Raw genomic sequence first — 25,036 nt, 5'->3', positions numbered from 1 at the left:
ATGTATATGATTTTTGATTTTTGTGAAACATTCAAATACTTTTAGGGCCCCTGTAAATAGCTAAATAAAACATTGCTTACTGTATGTTCAATATAGCCATAGATGACTATTAATTTAATAATAATAACAATAATAATAATACACTTTATTTTATATAGCGCCTTTAAAGGCAGCTTCTCAAAGCGCTGTACAAGAAAAACGCACATAAAACAATGAATAAAATAATAAATATAAAAGTCACCAAGCATACGCTAGTCTAAAAAAATACGTCTGAAGTTGATACTGAATTAATACTGATTTAGAATTAGAAGGATTAGAAGTTGTTTGGGCAAATACAACTACGTTTTCCATAGGAATACATTTTTTTATAGGCCTGTTAAAATAAGAAAACCAATTTTCAATGTGATTATTTGAAACATTAATTTCTTTCTCATTTGATTTCACCTGCAAATTCTAAACATTTAAATAGAACAAGTTACAACAAATCTCACACTGGCAAGTTCTGAAAGTTCTCTTAACAATGTGTTCAGTGATGCATAGAGTTTGATTGTGCTGGAAGCATTCTGTAATGCCTGACGAATGTATACGTTCATTTACTTGGGTCTGAAAGGACAGTGAGATTGATGCAACTCTCTGTGTCAGTGTGATCCTTACCAAACACAACAGAAACCAAATGAAGATTTATTTAGACTGAAAGGTAATTTGACTCAACTATTAAACTCCATTAGTGGAAAAACTAGTAAACAGTTTGATTCAAGATTTTTTGGGCACTTTTATTCAAACTACAGAGCAAAAATAACAGTTTCTGATTGGTTGTTGTCCAGTGGCTTTAACAGGTTTCTGCCTTCAACTTTGGCCGCAGAAATATAAATTATTACTTTAAAAACATGCATTTACTAAACTGAAAAAGCGTTTGAATGTTGAAATGATCCAGGCCAGAATCCCAGTGGACTGTATTTTTGTTCAGAATGAACAAATTAAAATAAAAATTAATTCATTCAAATCTAATTTAAATTACAGTTTCAAGTTTAAATAATTCTGTAAAGAAAAATTCTATATTTACACCTACAATCCCTTTATAAAAACATTGTTCTGGATTCCCTGGAATTTTGTGTCATTTCTATCACATTTGTTCTGAAAATGTCATGGTTTAATACAGAATGTACAAAACATTTCATTCAGAAATAGAATTTCCCATGTGCACATCAATTAAATATCATATTTGCACAAAAAAAGCACACTCTTACAGTACAAAACTATGCCATCTTTATGCAAATTACCTTAATATAAGAACCCATTACAAACAACATTAATGCCATGTAGTTTTTACCCAGTGAACCTTAACTGTGAACTCCTGCTATTCTGAAACAAATTCATAACTGGAGCGCTGTATTCAAAAACATTACAATGAATAATTTACACATGAGACATTCTATCACAATGGAAGAGACAAATTTGGAATCACAAAAAACACATCATGAGCAAAAAATACAGTACACAAATACAGCTTTTCCATACAGTGCACATACTACTGAAGTGATTCTGACTTGAGGTACATGAACCAGCAAACCTTAGATATGTTGATCCAAACCAGGGCCGTCCCAAGCATGGAGCGGACCGACCGGCCCAGGTCCGAACCAAATGTACCGTTCCGCGAAGAACTACGGTGAGATTTAAGTGCTGACACATTCCTGAATTCTGTTTTTTAATTTGATAAAAGATTTAGTTCACAGGCTTTCTACACAGCTCTCTACAGTGAAAACACATAGACAATCAGTCTTTTCTCATTCCTTGGCTCAACAAGTTCAACTAGAAAAGATTTAATTGCATGAATGCACAACTCAACAATTATGAGCAATGTGCAAAGTGAATATGTGCACCGAGGAAGTAAAAATAACTTCAATAACTTTAAATATTTATTAAGGCACAGCTACAGGTCTAGATAAACTAATGAATCCAGTGGATGCGAGGCCGATCTGAACATTCAAACCAACCTTTGGTCACGTTCCTGCCCAGCAGTGATGAATAAATACATTTCTCAGTTCATTTCCAAATAAAAAAACAGCATTTTGTCATAATTAAACTGCTGTTTTGCTACAAAAAAAAAGGTTATGATAATCTTCAATCAAATTTTCATCACAAAACCCAGCTCAGAATATCTTAAAAGAGGAGCAAGTACCGTTCAGATGTTTTTCCTCTATAAATCGAACCCTCACAGCACGCAATAATATGAGACACGGGTACCGCGGGCGTCAGGAGAAGCCGAGTGTCTTTATTGTGGATTGCTCTCATATGTGGAAACCATGGACTTGCGTGTTTTGGGTGGCGGCGGTGGAGGCTTGATTTCCGCTTTCGTCGGTAAGGGAGGCGTGAACTATGGGTGACGGAGGAAAAGCTTATTATTTTCAGTCTGTAAATTTCTATACCGTTTTTGTCATCTAGATTTTCGGTCAAAATACAGATGAATGCACAAAGGAAAGTGTAAATTTTAACTTTTTTCCCACATGCAGACTGTACATGCCGTGTCTCACCTCAGAAGTAGAGTTATAGATGCTCTCGCTCTCGTGAGGGTGTTTCTTGGGTGGCATTGGTGGAGGGATGTTCGTGATGTCAGGTGCGCTGAAGTCACTCTCGCTCGGGAGACATGTGTAACCTACGGGAAGGTGATCAATATGAGGTTTATTAATGTCAGTACAGACGTGCCATGTCCTGGATCAGTGTGTTCGATCATGATGATCTGTGTATTTATGACATCATCCTTACATGCCTCTAGGAATTGTCGTTTGTTTAAAACTTTCGACCGCTGCACAATTCTCATATTTACATTTGTGTTATTTCGGTAGAAAACGCATTCAATTGGTCAAAAGTCACCATTAGGATATTTACATTGTTACAAATGATTCAAATAAATGCTAAATCTTGATAGTTTTATTCAAAACTCCACAACGGTTTTCAACATTGATGATAATCAGAAATGTTTCTTGAGCAGCAAATCAGCATATTAGAATGATTTCTGAAGGATCATGTGACCCTGAAGACTGGAGTAATGATGCTGACAATTCTAATTGCCATCAAAGGAATACATTATATTTTAAAATATATTTAAATAGAAAGTTATTTTAATTTGTAATTTTGCAGGTTTTACTGTATTTCTGATCAAATAAATGCAGCCTTGGTAAACATAAGAAACTTCTTTCAAAAACAGTTAAAAATCTTACCAAGCTCTGACTTTTGAATGGTTTTGTATTTTGAGAACCTTTTTATTTTTTAACATCACTGTAGTGGCACCACGGTATACAGATATTAGCATACAGTAATACCATAATGCTTTGACATGTAGTTATTATGGTAAAGAAAACCCACAGATCAAGTAAAAAAAGCCCACCATCTTCATAAGTGTCAGTGTTGTATGTGTGTGTGTGTGTGTGTGTGCACTCACTCGAGCTGCGCGGTGTGTGTGGTGTGGCAGGCAGAGGGCTGAGTGGGTTGTGTAAACTCAAATTGGATGATTCTCCATGAAACAGCGACAGCGTGAGTCTCCGGTCCCCTATCGTCAGACTTTTCGGCCTTGGCTGCTTCTCTGGAGGAATCTGCCACCACACAGACACAGACACAGAGACAGCGCATCAAATGAATCATATCTCCAAATATTACATTAGTCCATTTTATAAATGTCTACAACTCTACAACTTATTCCACTCAATCCTTTTGATTCACTATGAAATGATACAGATCAACGTCAAACAGATTGTGATCACGTTAACATCACAGAGCCATCGCATATAGGGCCGGATTTACTAAACAGGGCAAATTAGCAGAGAAAAGCTCTGCTCGTGATCTACTGATGACGTGCAAATTAAAGGACACCATTTCTAGAATGACCAATGCAATCTACTAAGAGCAGCTCAAATTAGCATCTTTTGGGGCGTTAAATATTTAGGGCTGTCACTTTACACTCGAAAATCGATTTGAAATTTGTTTGACATTTCTAATGGTAAACACAGCCATGTTGAAGCCTGCCGTAATGTTTTTCATTGATGTTATGGCAGTCCACTCTGCTTATTGTTTTTCGAGAATGTTGCACTCCTGTTTGTCATTGTGCACGAAACTTCACGCCAATAAATCATCAGCAATATTGCTGACTTGCGCGCGTCTCAAGCGCGGCGCGCCCTCTTTACGTTCGTCCTAATGCCTGTTTAGTTGTCCGTGGATTTGCCCATATTTGGCGTTTAAAATGGAAACGTCTTTAGACATGGAAAATCGATTTTACAATCGATTCAATGAACAATTATGTCTCAAAAATCGAACAGGATTTTTTCACAAAAGTGACAGCCCTAATAATGGCCCAAATACCAGTAAATTGACGAGCGCAAACCTTAGTAAATTTTTGCATCTGAAAGGGAAACTCCTACAAATGCATATGCAATAAGGTCAGCCGCAAAAATAGCCGCCTTTTCAGCGCTAATTTTTCACTACATGTCTTTAGTAAACCCTGACTAGTTTTTTTTTAACGGCAAAAGAGGGTTTGCGCTGGCGCAAGCTGAAGTGAATCTGGCCCTAAATGTTTAAAACTGCTCACTGACAGCCATGAACAGAAGAATGAACACAAAAGCTCCCAGCACCTGGTCTGTGTCAGCGGGTCGCTCCAGTAAGACCTGAGACTTGCTCATGCTCCATTCCTTCCTGTTCTTCTTACTTATCCGATTATCTTCCTCTGAGCGGGACAGAACCGAAACCCTGCTGTCGCTCACGCGGGAGAGCAGCGAACTGAGAGAAAGAGAGACAATCAGATATTTGTGCACCTGTACAAATCCTCTGAGCATGTTGCCATGTATTATGCATTTGTGCAACAGCATTCTGCTTATGTATTAGTTTAGTAATCTCAGGTCTAGAAACACATTTGACTACAAGTAAGCCACTCGTGGATTGAGTGGCGCAGAAGTAGAAACTTTCAGAAGTGAAAAACAATGTATATGCAATTATTCTTGGGAGATTCTTCAGAGATATTTGATGTATTCTCCCAGCTGCCTGTCTTGGTAATTGCTACTTATATGATATACGCACTTAAATAAAAGCACATTGCTAAAAACAGAAATATAAATGTTAACATAAGATAAGTAAACCAAAGATGTTCGAACATAAAATGGAAACATTGAGTATAACTGCTTCTGACTAACATGAAAAAGTCACAATACAACAGTACAAACACTATAAAACATCCAATCATGAAGTTTTAACACGCACAGAAGGAAACATTAAGAGTTTCCAAACTCTTCTTCTCAACAAGTTTATTTAAATGGATGAAGTTCTTAAACTGTTTATTTCAGTCTGAAACGGTTTGAGCAGCACATTTTAGCACTGATTGTTTTATGAATCTGTCGCAATGTACTTCATTTTGAATTTCCGAATTACAATGCTGATTCATTCCATGTCATAGCTGATAACCAATAAAATGACTGATATTAAGTGAATATTATGGAGCCCAGTACATGACATGCGGGGAAAATATGTACTATATTGTAGCCACAAATTAAGAATTCATTCCCTTGGTTTATTAACTTCCATCGTTTTACTAAATTGTGGCCACGTTGTAATAATTCGTTCCAATGTTTTAGTTCAATCAAAAAACAAGGGAGCAAACTAGTACAACGTGGCTAAGCACTTACTAAACTGAGGGAACATATATATATATATATATATATATATATATATATATATATATGTCCGCATATCATGTTCAAAAAACAAATTCTAGTTTTAAATGCTTCAAGGGAATTAAGCCATAGCAACATAATAACGTATGAATAATGGATATTGACTTAGAGATCTGCTAAAGATTAGTGTTTTTAAAGGTTAACTTTACATGATCATCATCTAAATGTAAAAACAGGGGAAATGAACATCTAATCAGCCAATATATCCAAATATCAACCACTAAAAATTAAATGTTTCAGTTAACACAACCTTTCATACAATATCTAAGTAATGCAAAAAAAAAAAAAAAAACTTGCAAAGAAATATCTAGGATAGGAGACGTGTGTTAATGTTGGGTGTAAAGACAACCTATGTAAAACAGTCTTTGCTTTGTGATTAAAAGAATGATTTGATGTGAAGCTAAAATGAACTAAACTGAATTCTAAAGGTCAGACTCAGAGCGAGGGAAAATGGTCATAAAAACTAAATTATTGACTGTTTTGGCACAAAAAAACTTGACTAGCATTATAAGTGGACCTCATGGGAAATAAGAATTATTTACTAAGAACATTCTCTAAATAAAGCAGCACACGCTCGGATGACATCAAACGATGCATAAAGTGACAGGGGAAGAAAACCGGAAACTGCGCTTTTCATGTTCTTTCCGACTAAGCATCATTCATCCACAATAATGATTTTCCAGAAAGAAAGCATTTATAGGCAAGTGTGATGACCAGTTAGGAATGACTAATTTAGAACAATTTCATCTGCAAATACTTGAAGGAAAACAAGCAGGTTGTCATTTACTCTAGGTAGATTTTTATCTAAATGATTGGGGAGTTAATGGTAATTAAGGACTTGTTTATTGAGAACCCACTTACACATAAAAGAACCAATTAAACATGGAGGTTAAACCGGATTAATGTCATGTTTGTCCACTAGCAGAGGCATAATTACAGGGGGAAACTGAATCCTTCCATGACCACGGGAACTCTGTCCAGCGATAAATCAGCCCTCGGTGCGCTGCTGAAAATGAGGAGGATTATTTCTATGAACGAGAGAATACTGACTCCTGGGATGCAGGCCTGGAGGAGCTTCCGGAGGAGGAGCCTGAGCCGCTGGAGTGTCCCGAGGAGGCGTTTGAGATGGTGGACATCCGTCTGAGCGTGGAGGACATGATGTATGGCATCACCATCGACCCCACGCGACTCTTTTTCTTTTCGGTCAGAGAGCAGGGCTGGAGATACAGATACAGAAACAAACACAAACAATATCATGACTTGAATCTCACTGACCTCTGTGGTAATCCAATTAAATGCAACTCTTAACTTTTAGCATTTATATCGTAAATGTGAATTTAGCACTATTAAGTCTCAATTAAAGTGATGTCACTTCTTCCCACCCAGCAAGATTATATATATATATATATATATATATATATATATATATATATATATATATATATATATATAAAATACTTATTATAAATTAAAAAATAATACATTTATATATATAATAATTGCAAATAATACTTTTATTCAGCAAGAATGTATTAAATTGATCAAAAGTGACGGTAAAGACATTTATAATGTTACAAATATTTCTATTTGAAATAAATACTGTTCTTTTGAACATTTTTTTTATTAATCAAAGAACCCTGAAAAAAAAAAAATTGTATCATGGTTTCCACAAAAAACTGTGATTGTACTGTTGATTACTGTTACAAACTGTTGATTATAACATTGATAACAATCAGAAATGTTTCTTGAGTAGCAAATCAGCATATTAGAATGATTTCTGAAGGATCATGTGACACTGAGTGAAGACTGGAGTAATGATGCTGAAAATTCAGGAATATTCACAGGAATAAATTACAATCAAAAAGAAAGAGTTATATTAATTCAAATAAATGCATAAATTGTGTGCACAGGAGACCCTAAACTTTTGAAGAGTAGTGTAAATCTACGGGATTTTTGCTTAGTAAAAATAGCTTGGTAAAGTAATAGCATGCTTCTGCACAAGTCGTCACATGATTTGAGGCAACATTCATGTATTTAGGGAAAAACATAAGGGACAAGTTATGTGTCATCTAATAAGACCTGTGCTTACTTTTAGTTAATTGGGATGGCAGAAAGATTTTTTACATCAAAACAATGATATACTTCACCTTTAAGCTATTTTTTTCTTTTTGGGGACCAACCTTGTCAAAGAAAAATATCTTAATAAAGGCTGGAAAGTGCAGGTTTTACTATGTTTGTGGGGACCAAATAAACCTGCAAGTATAGCAAAAACCTGACACACAAAGACAAATATCACTTCATTAAGCAGATATGTCCTCCTCTTGTGGGCTGCTGTCTCACGAAAATGAATCTTGATGAGTCTTAGCTGATCTCCATCAAAGTAATTGTTAGACAACATCCCGCATGAATCATTTCATTAGATCTGAAACATTGCGACTCAAAAACAGGCTGTTAAAAACTAGAACTAAAAACTTCTAAATAGTCGTATTCGTCATACTCACTAGAGTAATGACGCCATAGAGTTTCTCCACTTTGGTGCGCAGGTCCTGGAAGCAGGAGACGATTCTGTTGTGAAGGGGTCTGAGCTGCTCCGTGGACTTCTCTCCGTGGATCCGAATTCCCTCATCAAGCAATGGGACCTGAGAAGCATTAAAGCATTTTCAACATTAAAAATGTAACACTGAATGGATCACTTTGATGCTTTTTCAGTACCTGATTTTAATGTGACAAAACATACAGTGCTTGGATGGTTTTACCATATACTCTAGATGGTTTCAAAGCTAATTGAAATTTAGATTTAGAATTTTATTTTGATTACTTACATCAAGTAATTTAATCCATTTAATTATCTAAAGATATTTGATTATCTAAAACAGGCAGTTCATGGTTATATAAATATACACTAGCATTTAAAAGTTTGGGGTCAATAAGATTTTTTTTCAAGAAATGAATAGGTTAATTCAACAGGGATGCATTAAATTGATCAAAAGTGACTGTAAAAACATTTATAATGTTACAAATGATTTCTATTTCAAATAAATACTGTTCTTTTGAACTTTCTATTAATCAAACGACCACAGTTCCCACATTAATATTAAGCAGCACTAATGCTTTACTGTATTTTTAATCAAATAAATGCAGCCTTGGTGAGAATTTTTCAAAAACATGAAAAATTCTTAACAACCCCAAACATTTGAACGATAATGTAAATACATTTAGACAATATAATTGATATATACAGTTGTGGTCAGAATTATTGGCACCCCTGGTAAATATGAGCAAAGATGGCTCTAAAAATGTATCTGCATCGTTTATCCTTTTGATCTTTCATAAAAAAAGAAAATAAATAATAATAAAAATTTCACAAAAATCGAACCTTTCATTAAAGTAAAAGAATTGAAAGTGTGTGGGGGGGGGGGGGGGGATCACATTATGAAATAAATACTTATCTCCAAAACACCATCAGGGCAATAATTATTTTACTTCAATGAAAAGTTAGATTTTTGAGAATTTTTTGAATGAAACAATGCAGATTTATTTTTACAGCCATCTTTGATCATATTTACCAGGGGTGCAAATAATTCTATATACATAGTTAACATGGTAGATGGTCATATCTCCCACTTCTATGAGAATAATCTGAGTATTGTGTGAATGGTTAAACACAACACATATCTGCAGAAGTGTCACCTGCAATGCAATCAGGTGTTTCAAGACTTCAATGCGTTCCAGGTGGTCGGGGTTCTTCTTCATGTAGGCGTCTGTGAAAAACGCCTGAGGGGTGAAACAAAAATTTCAATCAGAATCAGCCGGTGCTCCAGCAGACCTACCGCCTAGAGACACACATCAATTTTTCATATCTGACCAGGACTAAAGATACAGAGCGACTCTTGAGCACATCTGACTGATTTAGCTGCGGACTATCGGGTGTTAGCTTGATTTGGGCTTGATTTCCTTTGGTTAAAAATTAATAGAATCAAAAATACAGAAAAGGTGTGCACATCCCAAACCTTTATTGGGCTCAGGTGCAGGAGAAAAAAAAACGACAATCATAGAAGTAAGAAGACTCATGTCCGCACACTGAGCTTACAGCTCTGAAATTAAAGGCAGGGTAGGCGATTTGTTCCAGAAACATTTTTGTTATGCTGGTTGAAAGTCTCTTCACATCCTGATAGCAATCACTAAGTTAAGTGTTCTAAATGTATTTATATCTATATAAATCGTCTGTTGAAGGCGTAGGACCATAAAATGTTCGTCTGAATTCAATGATACGATGTCCTACCTGCCAGTCAACGTATGTATTTCCATATCTCCGCACACCTGTTTGCGCAGACATCACGTCATCAGCGCGATTCATGCTATGCAGAGTTAGACAGACGTCAGTCACCGAGCGCCGCAAACGAAACAGCAGCCGCCTTATACAGTTCCTCCTGAACCAAAACAACCAGCTTACGCTACGTTCACGCCATAACTACTGTCATTTGGAAGTGATGGAAACCCGTGACGTTATACTCGGAGGAGATTCGTGACTTGAATTTATGCGTTTCAGTGGCAACACTATCAACGCCGAAATTAATCTGCAGCAGTCAGGTGGTACAGGTCACAGCTCTTTAAGTTATGTTCATTATTACTGTAATGTTATGTGCTTTGAGACATGAGGTAGTTTAACTCCGTCTCTCGTGACACTTGCTCCCTGCTGTGCACGTTTATGTGTTTTGAAGGAGGCGTGGCATTGGAGACACTTTAAAGGGAGCATGGGATCTCATGGTTTCGAAGCTAGCTCGCTATTGCTAGCCTCTCTGAAAATTGCCTACCCTTACTTTGATAGAAGTAGCAGAAGAGAAGAAACAGGGGAGAAAGACTGACCTTCTCATAGTTGGAAAAGCCGCCCATGACAGCCGGGTCCACGATTCCATTGAGCATCATGGAGAGCGGGTGCACAGGAAGAGAGCGGTCACACGCCTGCTGCTGTACCAGATTACTCAGCTTCTCATTGGCCAGCTCCATGGTTTCTATGGCGTTGTCCAAAGGGCTGATCTCTTCCTACAAACGAGGAACAATATGAGACGGGCGGAGAGATCAGATCTGATTATGATCATACACTACCATTTTTTAAAAGAAATTAATACTTTTATTCAGCAAAGATGGATTAAATTGATCAAAAGTGACAGTAAAGGCATTTTTAATGTTACAAAAAAAGATTTCAAATAAATGCTGTTCTTTTGAACTTTCTATTTATCAAAGAACCTCAAAAAAAATGATCATGGTTACCACAAAAATATTAAGCATCACAACTGTTTTCAACATTGATAATAATAATCAGCAAATCAGCATATTAGAATGATTTCTGAAGGATCATGTGACGATAATAAGTAATGATGCTGAAAATTCAGCTTTTCATAACTGTAATAAATTAATTTTTGAAATATTATTCATAAAGAAAACAGTTATTTTATAAAATTGGGTTACACTTTATTTCAAATAGTCCACTTTAGACATTCTACTAGCTATAAGTAACTTTGTAACTACATGTCAACTAACTCTCATTAGAGTATTAGTAGACTGTAGTAGATTGTTAGTAGACTGTTAGGTTAGGATTAGAATGAGTTAATTAAGTTTAAAAGTAGTTCATTAAGTTAATCAGTAGAATAAGTTGACATGTACTTGCAAAGTTACTTATAGTTAATAGAATGTCTAAAGTAGACCATCAAAATAAAGTGTTAATCTTTCTAAATATTCTCTGTTTTTACTGTATTTTTGAAATAAATAAATGCAGCCTTGGTGAGCAAAAGACTCCAAACTTTCTTGAAACTGGAATATCATAAAGGCTTGTAGGAGGGCTATTTTAATCTATGCCAGTACATTTACATTTATTCATTTAGCAGACGCTTTTATTCAAAGCGACTCACAAATGAGAACAATAGAGGCAGTTAAACTAACAGTAGGACGACAATATGCAAGTGCTATGACCCTTCTCAGTTTAATCTAACGCAGTGCATGTCATTTTTTTTATTTATTTTTTATTAAAAAAAATAGAATAGAAGTGAAATTGTTAGTATTACTGGATCAAGTGCTGCCGAAAAAAATATCCTTTATTTTTTATATTGATATTGATTTGATTTGATTTTGATACAGATATTGCTTACTGCCAGTAAGCAATATCCAAGCAACAGTACAGCAACACACAAGCATCACATACATTTTCTTCAGTAAAAATCTACTTGGTTAATATTACATCAGCAGAAACATAATTTTAGAAAAAGTCACAATTTGATGAAAGACTATGAAAACAATAACAAGCACTGATTAACACATTAAGGGGCATTTGAAAAAAAAAAGGTGAATTGGGTTCATTTTGATGTCATGTTGTCTTTTGTTAATAGGTAAGTATTCAGATAACATGTTTGACATTAAACAATAAAAATCAGTTTTAGAGTATTTCGAGAAGGACGAGTTACTCACCACAGACATGGATTTCACTTCAAACCACTTGAGGATTCCTGGAAAGCGGTACGCTGTAATAAAAGTGGTCCTTTCGATCCACATGGTCTGTGAGGTCAAAGGTAGAGAGGCACATTTACACAGAGGGGTAACAGGTTCTGAAGGTTAATCATGCCCATTTATGAATAATTATATAGAACTGAATTACAGGTTCTTGTACCACCTAGAAACTAGTGAAATGTAATTTCACAGAATCACAACATTCAAGATTACTGGCAACAGGGGTGATTCTTCAGTGTTAGTGAGTGGCAACTTTCTTTTAAAAGTTTAATTAGGCATTTAAATCATTATCATCATCAGGGGGTTGACAATCTGACATTTTTTAAAGAGCTATTAAGTCTTGATTTTGTTTTAGGCATCTACTAGAATAGGTTTTATGCTTTACCGACAGAAAAGTCTGTCAGTAACGCTCTGTTTAGTTCCTGTCTCTATGAAGCCCCTCCTTCCGAAAAGCATAGTGTGCTCTGATTGGTCGGCTGGACCAGTGTGTTGTGATTGGTCTGTGAGTTTCAACACACTACTAAAGCTTTGCACCATTTTTTTGTGTATGCCTTGGACGGGAATTATTTAAATGAGGAATATTGTGACGTGTTCGTTCCCGGAAGAAAACTCAAGACTGCAATGGAAGCGTTTCAGGGAGTTCAGAAACAGTGACACTGATATAGAGAAGAACTCTCTTTTTATGCTCAAACAGCAAACATTACATACTAAACAAAGTTAAAAAATATATATATATAATAATAATAGGAGCCCTTTAAATGACTGCTTTTAAATTATTTCTTGTGATTATCAGATATGGATATTTTTAATCATTTCATAGAGATTGCATATAAAAGGTTTTAAACCAATTAATACTCAGCATAAGCTAGAACTGTAGACCAAGAAACATAGATGTTAGATGTCCAAGCAGCTTTTTACAAAACGTGAATAAAAAATTTAAAGTAGAGTCATTTTTTACTGCCAAGCTTCAAAAACAACATAATAACACTTATGTCTTTGAACCATTCCTTTAACATTTCATTCATTTTAATGACTCTATTAGACTTGGAAATAACAATGTTTTTCAGACACAAATTTCAGGTTCGCCATGCCTGTGAGACCCCTGCATTCATTTCCTTAGTTGCAAGTCACAAACAATCTTGATGAAAAACATCAGTAACTCACTCATGGGGTTTGAGTTTGACACTTCAAACTAAAGCTTGCAAAACAGTTTTGACAAGGTTAAAAAAATGTATAATGTCAACAATGTTGAAATAAAAATGTCAGTAATTTAATCTGAAATCATCTTTTTCGCGCACCATAAATACCCTCATCTGCCTTATCGGTCAACCTCAGTGATTCAGTATTTGATCAGTGTTTGCAACTTACGGCAAACTCATTGTCAGGATCTTTTTCTCCTTTCCTAAACGGTCTTGAATACTGGAACTTGTCCACCTCGTTCGTCCTGTAGTAACTGAGAAAACAATAGAAGGAAAATAAGATCTATAACAGCATTATTTACAATAGATTTGAATTGTGACAAGGGCGTTGATTCATACTTGAGGATTTGTTCAGGAACTCCCTTGTCCTTGAACTGTGAAGGTAAAGTTAGGACAGGCTTCACCGTAAAACACTGAATATCTGCAGGGAATCAATTAAGGGTAGAAAACTGGTCACATTGACTTAATTTGGTCACAATACTGATTTAATGTGAGGCACATACACTACCGTTCAAAAGTCTGGGGTCGGTAAGAGTTTTGTTTAATGTCTTTGGAAAAACTCTCTAACCAAGGCTGCATTTATCTGATCAAAAACACAGTAAAAATGTGTATATTTGAATTTGAAGTAATGTATGTCTATGTATGTATAAGTAATTTATTCATGTGATGCAAAGCTGAATTTTCAGCATCATTACTCCAGTCTTCAGAGTCACATGATCCTTCAGAAATCATTCTAATAAGATTATTTGCTGCTCAAGAAACATTTCTTATTATTATCAATGTTAAAAACAGTTGTGCTGCTTAATATTTTTGTGGAAACCATGACATTTTTTTTTTCAGGATTCTTTGATGAATAGAAAGTTCAAAAGAAGAGTATTTATTTGAAATAGAAAACTTTGGTAACATTATAAATGTCTTTACTGTCACCTTTGATCAATTTAACGCATCCCAGCTGAATGCAAGTATTATATTCTTTAAAAAAATGACTGACCCCAAACCTTTAAATGTTACTATATTTAATTTAACAGTAATTTTTTTTTAAATCTTAAAATTCCACAGAATTTAGCCAACAAAAAGCTTTGACATCAGTATCTTGCTGGGTTAAAGGTGAAGGATACGTTGACCGGGTGAGTTAAAGATGTTGTCACCAGGGGGCGATGTGCTGGTTATCTTCACTGCATTGGGAAACTGAGACATGAGCTTGAGGCTAAAGTCTTCCAGCCACTCATACTCTTTACCACGGTAAATGAACATTTTGTTCTGTTTGAAACAGGGAGAGTAAAAATTTAATTGAAGACTGTAAGCCACTTCTATTAACGTACTAACAACAAAGTTCTTTCTCTGTTTAAGTGATTTTCACGGCTTGATATCTGGCATGCAGAACCAATAATAACTGCGCAAAGCCTATCATTTCATTAGATGTCTAAGGGGCTCTTGTATATGTAAAAGTAAGGCACCAGGGTTTCCAAACCCCTGACTGTGAACAAAAGTATTATTTTCTTGTTAAAACCCAATTACTCTGAGAGCTCTTTGGGGAGAGCTCCAATCAGAATATCTGTTTTCCTTTGGCAATGCTTAATGCCCAAATGCCCTGCCAGCATGTTTGTGTCACTGTTTAATCCATACTTTACACCGCATAAACAACAGAAAATTAGACATTTGAGCACCAAATAGGGGAATAATTCTCCAAGTTGCCTTTTGAAAATCGTATCCCATATTAAATCCATTTAAACAGGCAAAACTGGGATACAGCAGCAATTCACTCACCCTGAGGAAGGAGGGGAAACCTTGACCGTAGTATCCCACTGCGAAATATTCGGGCTGAGGTCTCATGGCGTGCATGATGTTCTCATAATACTGTGCCTGCTGTTTCTGTGTACAAAACAACCGGTGTTTTTACATTTCAATTAGCAATTAAGGCATTTTAAAAAAGTCAAGCATAAAAGGAATAGTTGAGCTGAAAACGAAAGCACTGTCATCATTTGCTCATCCTGTATTACTATTTTTTTCTTCCTTAAAACATAAAAGGAGACTTTTATGTGTGTTCACGCTGCTCTCGTTCATACAATGAACGTGAAAGAGGTCATAATACTTGTGAACTATATTGCAATTCTTGTGAAGTCATATGACAGCTTTGGGTGAGGAAAATTTTAATATTGCACAAATTCATCTATTTTTCTGATGGTTCCAAAAAACTGTTGCGTAACTAGTTTGACCTCTATTGCACGTAATCCTGCTAATACAAAAGCCTTCAGTCAACTTCAATTACTGTTATCTGCCCCATAATGCCTTTGATCAAAGCACTTAACCCCTGGTTCTTCCAATACTTGGAAAGACGAACAATTATGATCCTTTTAGTAGCTTATTTTAAGAGGTTAATAATAATCAAGGTCATAGAAGTCATAAAAAAAAAAAAATCAAATTGTTGTAATTGTTCCTACAGCTCTCTTATAAAAGTGCTTTTGATACCGTAACACTTTTAATTGTGGCAGTCTAAGTGTCAGCAATCTAACACTGAAGAATTGCCAATAATTTCAAATGTTCACCTATTTTCTAGGTCGTAGGAGAGCCTGTAAATCATATTCATATATATTAATTAACAAATGGAGATGATTAACGTTCAGAATCAGATCTTGTGTAAATGTGGCTCTCCGCCTTTGGCCTCACAGACCACGTGGCTCTTTTATAGTTAAATATGGAACTGCAATTGTGTTTCCCTTCACTGTTTTTCCTCCCACCTCATATTATTTCCATCACAAAAGTTTTGCGTGCAAACACAAAGATTGCTGGGTGAACACAAAAGTTTCGTGAGAGAACGCAAAAGCACCGAAATATATTTTTTCCAACCATCGTAGTTTTCATGTGCCTTTTGAGATGTTATTGTTAGTTAAAGCTAAAACTATTAATCTTTTTAATTATTGAAATAAAGCTGAAATAAAAAAAATTGAATATAAATATTAGAATTATAAATGTTGCCTTGGAAACTAACTGATATATGTTTAAGTTGAATTATTAAAATAAATAAATCTGAAATAAATAAAAAGGTAAACAGAAATTAAAAAAAAAAATCAAAATTACTAGAACTTAAACTACAAATAAAACTGTAAATATAAAAATAAAAGCATTAATAAATATTACACTAGTGCATAAATAATACTAAACAATATTTGTACAACAAATATGGTGGTTTCATTTTGGAGTTTTAGCACTCCTGTTCACTTTAAACGTATGGGAACATTTTGCAGCCTGAACATTCAGATAAATATCTCGTTTTACTCTCCGGCGATAAAGAAACAATGTAATCGGTTGCGGAATGACATGAGGATAAGTAAATGATGACAGAATATAAATTTTTAAGTGTTCTGCATACTTAAGCTTTGGTATTTGTCACTGTACATTCAATACAATGATTCCAATTCACACAAGAAATTAGAAATATAGGATTTATTCAAAATAAATGGGACTTTTTTTCCAGTCATCTCAATGGCAAAAATTTCCCAAATTTCCCTCGAATTCACCTAACTAATGTATGGCACATTTTATGCACCACAGGACAGAAAAGTTGAAGCAGTTGTCCACCCAATTCATCAGCACAAACTGATCAAACTGAAGACAGCTGCCAAGTGAGAACTTGACAGAGCCAAAGGCAGAACTGAGAGGAGTGTGTGTAACTGCTACAGTAGCCGTTATCGCACCAGTTTCCTTCCTCCTCTTGCTTGCAAATTGCCATGCTTATTTCCTGTGCCGAGTGACGGCTGCTACCCAGCCGACAGCGTGATGGATTACCGACCCAGAACGTGAATCAATGAGTAGTGCATGAATCAAAACGCTAAAATGTTTGCACAATCACAGAGCATCTCCTGTTCGGGCAGAAGCTCGGGGGAGGTTTGTCTGCGGCGTTACCTTCAGATCGCATTAACAAAGAAACAAGAGGGAATTCTGTCACGTCTGTCTTACCAGCAGTTGACCGAGCTCTATGAAATCAAACATTTGGTTTTCGTGAAGTTTAACAAGCTGTTTGGCCATCTCGATGGCTTTCTCCCACATCTGTGGACAAAGAACAAACAAACAATAAATGAGAAATTGTTTTGATGGCAACATTGTTTTGATGTTTTGATGCGGTGTGTATTCTTCTTTAAGGAACAGCTTCAATAATGAAACATCTGTTATCATTTAGTCTACCTTACAGTGTTCCAAAGCAATTACTTTCTTCATAAAAGATAAAAAAAATAATACAAAAAAAAACGTTTTATAACATGATGCGTTGTGACATGAAACACAGCAAAAGTCAACTTGACATCTACATACATTATATATATATGTATATATACATATACAGGTGCTGGTCTTAAAATTAGAATATCATCAAAAAGTTGATTTATTTCAAGAATTCAACTTAACAGGTGAAACTAATATATTATATAGACTCATTACATGCAACGTGAGATATTTCAAGCCTTTATTTGTCATAATTTTGATGATTAGGGTTATGGGTTATGATGCTGGAGTAATGAGACTTGACTAATGATGCTGAAAATTACAGGAATAAAGTACATTTTAAAAAAGACTTCTAAAAAAATTCTTACAGACCGTAAACTTTTAAATGAAGTTAAACCGCAACATGACAATAATTCTCTTTTCTGTTTTTTACAGCTGTACTTCCCTAAAAATGGTGCGAATGGCACGTAAAAGTAATTATGTTAAAGCATTTTCATTAGATTTAGATGTGCATACTTTGCCTTTGTCCAGATTGCACATGATTTCCTGAAAAAGTCTTTCCTTCAGCTCTTGTTGTGTCCAGCCCTGAGCTCCGTCCCGTGGGATCAGGTGGGGCGCACACGGCTTGTCGGACCACTAGAAAGAGATTGCACAGTTCAGTCATGCCAATCACACTGATCTGATAAATCACTAAACTATGCTGCAACTTTAACCAGCACACTGCAAGAGCAATACGTTTCTGAGTGCAGATATTAAAATGCAAAGCAGGCTAAGTTAAGCAGAATAAGATTTTGGGGAGTGTTTGGCTTTATAAAGATTTGGAGGAACAACTGACTTTCATAAGGCCGTGTCATTTCCAAATCTATAGACATCCTTGTCATTGAATAATAAACTATTTCAAAAAAAATTAAGCACATTGTGAATAAATGGGAATGTGTCAAATCTCTTTAAAGGGTTAGTTCACCCAAAAATGAAAATTATTACTATTGTCGTTCCAAACCCTTTTAACTTTTGTTCATCGTCAGAACACAAGCTGCGTTTCCATTACCCTTCAAATTGCGCAAATTGAAATTGCGAATTGAAAATAATGGAAACCCAATTCAATTCCGCGCAACAGAAGACAGAAGACGAGACGTTAAACTTTTTATGGGAATACTGGATTCTAAAAAACAAAGAAATGCCACAATTTATCAAGACCTGGAAGCAGATATGAGGGAAGCCGTGGCAAATATTACACTCCAAATGGAAAGCTCTCAAACAGAAGTATCTTATGGAAAAGAGAACCTCTGCAAAAGCTGTGCTGATGGGAAAGGGGAAATAAATTTCAAATAAGACTAGGACAGAGACCAACTGTCACATCGATGAGCACAGGTCTGAACAGCACAGGTAAGGCAAACATTCTTTCTATGTGGCATGAGCTGATATAACTGGAAACACTAAAATACACCAGGCTAATGCAAACTGAGTTGACATTAAGTTAGCCTCAGGCTTTGTTTTGACATATCACGAGAGGAAATAATTACGTTTTAGTCAGATATCATCGGTTAATGGAAACCCCGTCATTTCACTTTAGTTTTTAATAAACATTTAGAAAATATCGCAAAAGTTTTGAGTAAATCTGTAATGGAAACCCGGCCACAAATGAGAGAGCACCACGGCGCGAGAGCAGACGTTGGTGCATGAACGCAAGTTGGAGATTAAGTTTAAGTGGAAAATTAAGTTTGTTTGAGCAAACAAAGCACTCCCGAGTCACGTGGATTACTTTAATGATGTCTTTACTACCTTTCTGGGGCTTGAAAGTGGTAGTTGCGTAGCTGTCAATGGAGGGACAGAAAGCGCTCAGATTTCATCAAAAAGATCTTCATTTGTGTTCTGAAGATGAACAAAAGTCTTCCAGGTTTGGAGCGACATGAGGGTGAGTAATTAATGACAGAATTTTCCTTTTTGGGTGAACTATCCCTTTAATATCATAATATTTCATATGTATCATTTGTCACCATTACTTTATTTTATGCAGTATTAGTCAAAGTTTTTTTGCTTCTGGCAACCACTTGTCATTGAGAAGAAAGTCAAACTCTCCGATTTTTGCATTCGCTATGGAGTTTATCAAACAATAGCAAATACACAAATATTTAGACTTAATACTTATTTTCAAGTATTTGTTTACACTTCTGGACTGAAACATGCTATACCAGAAAGATATTCAGATATTGGTTGAAAATGTTCTCTTCTTAATTATTGTTCTCTAGTTTTTAGCATAGTGTGATCTACTGCACTCTGTTTGAAACATTTGTTTACATCATACATTTTTGTTGTGTATGGTTTTATTGAGGCATTAAACTTGTAGGACAACACTGAAGATCTTTAACCTATTTTTGCAAAATAATTCAATTCCGTGATAAAAACACACAGAAAATGATAGCGTCACATGCCTACTCATGGCCCTAAGACATTTTGATCTAAATGCTTAAATGATTGCAATTGCTGTAAAATACTTTTTATGGCTGATTAGACTGAAAATCAGCTTAAAGAATGTATATTTGCAAAAAGCTCAAAAATAAGATTTAATTTAGTTAATTATGTTTTCTAATCATTTGTTTTAATTCGCTTTTAATTTAATTAAGTTTTGATTTGCTTCCTTTTTTGGTCACTACAAACTTCTCATAATTTGAAGGAAGAAAAAAATTGGAAATTATTGCTGTGTTTAAACTTTTAAAAAGTTCATAAGAAATATATATATATATAACTTATTTAATATAAACACCCCCTTTGAAAGTTAACAAATTACTCTTTGCATAGAAGAGTTCTTAAGGTTTCTTGAAGATGTAATGTTCCAGCAAGTCTCCTTGATCAATTACCAAAGAACCATGCCAATATTATTCAGGGAAATAAGATGTTCTTATCAAAGTGATAAAATGTTGTTGCAAAAATGAGTACACCCTCCTGAAAGTTACAAAATAAAATGATCTGTTGCAAGTTAAAGGCATTTTGTGATCAACGAGTGAGTATGTTGAACCAAACCGTTTATATAAAAGTCATTTCTTGACAAATAAAATGTATAAAGCCCATTGAATCATTCTCAGACTTAATTTTGACAAAAATGGAACAATTTCAAAGATTAGTAGATTTATTTCTTTGCACAAAAGAGGACATTGGTACAAGAGAATTACCAAAGCAATGCTCTAAGCGTGAAAATATATACCTGAAACAATACGGCCTTCACTTTAAGCTTTCATTTTGTATGAATGAGTGATTTTTTTGTTAAGAAAAGAGCAGGAGAAATGCCAAGCAAATGTCTCAGAGCTGAGAAGAGGGACTGTTTCATCTTACACAGTAAGACGCAACGTGCAGAAGTGAAATGTTTTCTACACAGGAACTACCTACTGTAGCCAAAGCACAAGAAACTCATTTAGCCTTTTCCAAGGCCCATATTAACAAAATAGAGACTTCTGGTAATCCATACTCTGGTCTCATGAGACCAAATCAATCATTTGGGACCCAACAGCATCCAAAAAGGGATTGGGGGAGTTGTGCTTAATCAATGTGTCATGAATTTAAAATTCTAAATCTTGAAACATAGGAGATGCAATCCTTTTCCTTATTCCATGCCTTATTCCAAGCTTAACACTATTGGGGGATTTTGTAGAGACAAGAGCAACATTCCTTATCAAACATCAGGGCACTCTAGGGGCCACTATCATACACCCGGCGCAATGCAGGTATCATCTTCACGTCCTGCGCCACGTTGTTAAAATAGCAAATGCATTTGCGGCCATCTGTTCTCCCATGGGCTGCTGGTCTGAAAACGAGGTGTGTTCAGGCGCATTGTTGCTATTTTGAGGCAACTGAAATAGACTGCAACTTTGACCAACAAAAAACCTGGTCTAAAGTCAATGGTGCAATATTGTTTTTGTTATTTAATGCAAAACAATTTCCAAGCAGTATACTTAAAGTTATGCGAGAGAGAGAGAGAGAGAGAGAGAGAGAGAGAGAGAGAGAGAGAGAGAGAGAGAGAGAGAGAGAGAGAGAGAGAGAGAGAGAAAGAGAGAGAGGGGACAGGATTGGTCCACAAGCTGGGATTTGAACTCGGGTCCCCCGAAGCGCAACGACACTACATGTCGCTGCACTTCCCCACGAGGCTATAGGCGCCGACACGCAACCCTTCATTTAAGCAAAATCGGCTAATTTACTTATTTTACAGATATTGATATCACATTTTTCTCTGTTTTTATTAAGTATATGTTTAATAAATTTACATTTTGTCATCTTTCCATGAATTGCAATCATTTAGAAATAGAAAAGTATCTTTATGTTCAGAGGGGGTGTACTCATTTATGAGATATGCATAGATGTCGGTATCTAACCATAACCGTGACCAGCACAAACCTCCAACAGTTCAGCATGCAGCAGCAGGGTGTAGGCAGCCTCGGTGTAATTCTCACAGGCCAGATGTAGATCACGTAACTTGTACAAATATCTAATGAAAGACCACAAAACATTCAGATTCATGTGTGGGTCAACAAGCCAATAACTTTCAATCATCTGGCACACTTACCGGATATAAATATCCTCCCTTTTCTTTTCTTTGTAAAAGTTCTGTGGGCATGAGAGAGAAGATACATGCGAAGTCTTTAAACATCTTTTATTCCTGATTAGATGGATACATTGTTAGAAAGAAAAAAAAGTTTTAATGGGTTTTTATATAGAACGCTAGGGTTCTCGACACAATAAAAAAAAAACGCTTTATGCCAAAAAGGTTCTGTTATAAGGGAAAGGTCTTTAACGTTTGCAAAATACTTTCATGTTTAACGGGTTATTTTTTCTAGTAATTAAGTATGTTTAATTCATAAAATAAAAAAATTAAATAAAACAGTTAATTAATTAATACTAAATCCATAAAATGACCCCATGTTGGGAACCCCTAAAAAGGTTCTATAAATGAAGCACCTGACAGAACCATTTCTGTTTCTATATACAACCTTTGGTAACACTATTTAAAAGTGACGTAATTACACATTACTACATAGTAAGTATAGTAAGTAACTCAATAGTAAGTATTGGTGGTGGTTGAGGAGATTCCCCCTTCCATGTAAAGCGCTTTGAGTACCTAGAAAAGCGCTATATAAATGTAACGAATTATTATTATTATTACATGTAGGTAATTCATATTACTCCGTACTTATTTGAGTAAGTACAATGTAACTACGTCACCTTAAAATAAAGTGTAACCGAACCTTTTCTTCTAAGAGTGTACAGCAAGACTGCTTTAGTCAATTAGCTTCACAAATTAAAGTCCTGCTGATGAAAAGTGTGTTCCACCAAACTAGACCAGCACCAAACCTCTAGTCCTCGCTGGTTTTTTCAGCAGGTTGAGCGCGTGATAAAGAATGTTTTCCAAAGCTAAAGATGTGTTTGAGTTCTCGCGGTCCGGTTCTCACCAGGACGTTGACGGTGCAGCTCATGCGGAGCTCGGGGCTCTCGTCGTGGTTGATGGTGCGGTAGGCCAGCAGGTTCTCCAGCAGACTACTCAAGAGCAGAGCCAACGCCTCACCAGACTGACACAGATACAGATGCCGCTGACAGCGCTCCAACAGTCTGGACACAACACAAACAGAGACATAGAGTCAGTCACACAGGCACAGAAACTACAGAAAAGAATAGAAGCACAAGGCAATCAAAAATATTTGAGTGGCAGCACATGGTACACTCTTAAAAATCAAGATTTTCACAAGTTATGCCATAGAAGAACCATTAGAAGATACCATTTTGGCATCTATGATTCTATGGAACCTTTCAATTCCACAAAAGGTTCTTTATGGAGGAAAAAGGTTCTTTAGAATTTGGTTCTTTTCAGAACTGTTCACTGAAAGGTTCTTTGGAGAACCAAGGATAGTTCTTATATGGCATCGCTGCAAAAACCTCCTTTTGGAAACATTATCTTTAAGAGTATGAGGGGAGAGAAAGATCTCACATTTTTTCCAGCAGAATCTTGTATTGTTCATCACCACGGCCTCCTTCAACTTCCTGGTCCAGTTTTGTGATTAGCTCATTCTCAAACTGCAAAGCACACAAATGCTTCATCAAACTTTCTGAGCATCATGTACGAGCCTGCATAGGCAACATCTTAAAAGACATGGACCTTCCTAAGTATCTGATCTGAATGCTCTTCATGGTCAGTAACTCAAGCACACACACAAATAGAGAACACTTACAGTTGATTTCAATAGAAACTGTCATTAGCATTAGAAGTGTAGCGATACATCGATATGGATCGATGCGTCAATCAAATGACTAACGATATGATGTATTATTATCAGTGTTGGGGGTAATGCATTACAAGTGACGTGAGTTACATAATCAGATTATTTTTTAATAGTAAAGTAACACATTACTTTTAAATTTACAACAAAATCTCCTGCGTCCTATTCTTCTGCGATCCAGAACGGCAGTGAATTTCCTTTTTCCTTCAGCCTTAGACTTGTTCATTTCACCTTTGGTGTGAAAGGGCCTTTACATTTGCCATTTTTTTTACTTTTGTTTCTTTTTTGGCATTAAAATCAAACAAGCAAGCCCTTCCCAGGTGAGAAAAACTAACGCAAAAGTAACATAACGCATGACTTTTTCCATAAAATGCAATTAGTTACTTTTTTAGGGAGTAACTCTATAGTGTAACGCATTACTTTAAAAAGTAACTTTCCCCCCAACACTGAATATTATAAATATAAATTTTTAAGATGCAACTCTATCTATTTAGTTGATTTTTCTAAAGAAATACCTCTCGAAAGAGACCACTAGAGAAAAATGAGATGTCAAATTGTCACTGCAGCTGTCATCAAATATTTTATGTTTAACAACTTTATTTTTAAAATGCATTTATTTTTCGGTAAAAATGTATTTTTTCAACAACTGGAGTACCTCATTTTGTTGCGTATGTCCTAATGGGGATACTAGATTTGCGCATTTTAGAAAGAACACTAGATTGAAAGACTTTCTTGACTGTTGTCATTGTTTATCTCACTGCACTATCCAATATTGAGCTGTCATCAACTGACTAATAATCTGACTGTTTATTAATATTATTAATTTTTAAAACTGCATTTTTTTATATTTCAATTAACAATGATAAAGAAAATAATTGCTGTGCATTTTTAGGTCATGAAACCTAATGCATTAACAAATGTTCACAGAATTAACTACATTGTATCACTTTTTATAATTAAACATATCTATATTTTAATTGATAGATATTTCTGCACCGAATAAAAAAAAATACCAGCATCTTATAAGGAAGAATTATTTGTCTGTCAACAGCATAATGAGTGTGCGCATGCTGCCTAAATAGACAACATTTTGGAACAGAAGTTCTCATTCTCAAAGTAACCCAGGTACAAAAACAACCTCTCA

The 25,036-nt window shown here is 35.4% G+C and overlaps 1 protein-coding gene across 2 annotated transcripts in view; it reads right to left on the bottom strand.

Moving 5' to 3' along the window:
* Window positions 1-750: 750 nt before the first annotated feature.
* Window positions 751-25,036, bottom strand: part of dock5 (dedicator of cytokinesis 5) — a 58,945-nt gene continuing 34,659 nt past the window's right edge. For both annotated transcript variants that reach the window (XM_084389229.1, XM_084389228.1), the window contains exons 33-51: window positions 23,604-23,689; window positions 23,071-23,227; window positions 22,188-22,228; window positions 22,019-22,109; window positions 18,149-18,268; window positions 17,372-17,461; window positions 15,182-15,286; window positions 14,533-14,674; window positions 13,754-13,835; window positions 13,584-13,668; window positions 12,177-12,263; window positions 10,581-10,757; window positions 9,405-9,488; window positions 8,216-8,353; window positions 6,765-6,931; window positions 4,623-4,767; window positions 3,440-3,590; window positions 2,532-2,653; window positions 751-2,374 (exon numbers count right to left, since the gene is read on the bottom strand). In XM_084389229.1, coding sequence (XP_084245355.1) covers window positions 2,273-2,374; window positions 2,532-2,653; window positions 3,440-3,590; window positions 4,623-4,767; window positions 6,765-6,931; window positions 8,216-8,353; window positions 9,405-9,488; window positions 10,581-10,757; window positions 12,177-12,263; window positions 13,584-13,668; window positions 13,754-13,835; window positions 14,533-14,674; window positions 15,182-15,286; window positions 17,372-17,461; window positions 18,149-18,268; window positions 22,019-22,109; window positions 22,188-22,228; window positions 23,071-23,227; window positions 23,604-23,689 — 2,172 coding nt within the window. In that variant the 3' untranslated portion in view covers window positions 751-2,272. The remainder of the gene's footprint in view (window positions 2,375-2,531; window positions 2,654-3,439; window positions 3,591-4,622; window positions 4,768-6,764; window positions 6,932-8,215; window positions 8,354-9,404; window positions 9,489-10,580; window positions 10,758-12,176; window positions 12,264-13,583; window positions 13,669-13,753; window positions 13,836-14,532; window positions 14,675-15,181; window positions 15,287-17,371; window positions 17,462-18,148; window positions 18,269-22,018; window positions 22,110-22,187; window positions 22,229-23,070; window positions 23,228-23,603; window positions 23,690-25,036) is intronic.

Source organism: Rutilus rutilus (genome assembly GCF_951802725.1).
Source record: "Rutilus rutilus genome assembly, chromosome: 19".
Classification (NCBI taxonomy): domain Eukaryota; kingdom Metazoa; phylum Chordata; class Actinopteri; order Cypriniformes; family Leuciscidae; genus Rutilus; species Rutilus rutilus.
This window is presented reverse-complemented; position numbering and strand designations above follow the sequence as displayed.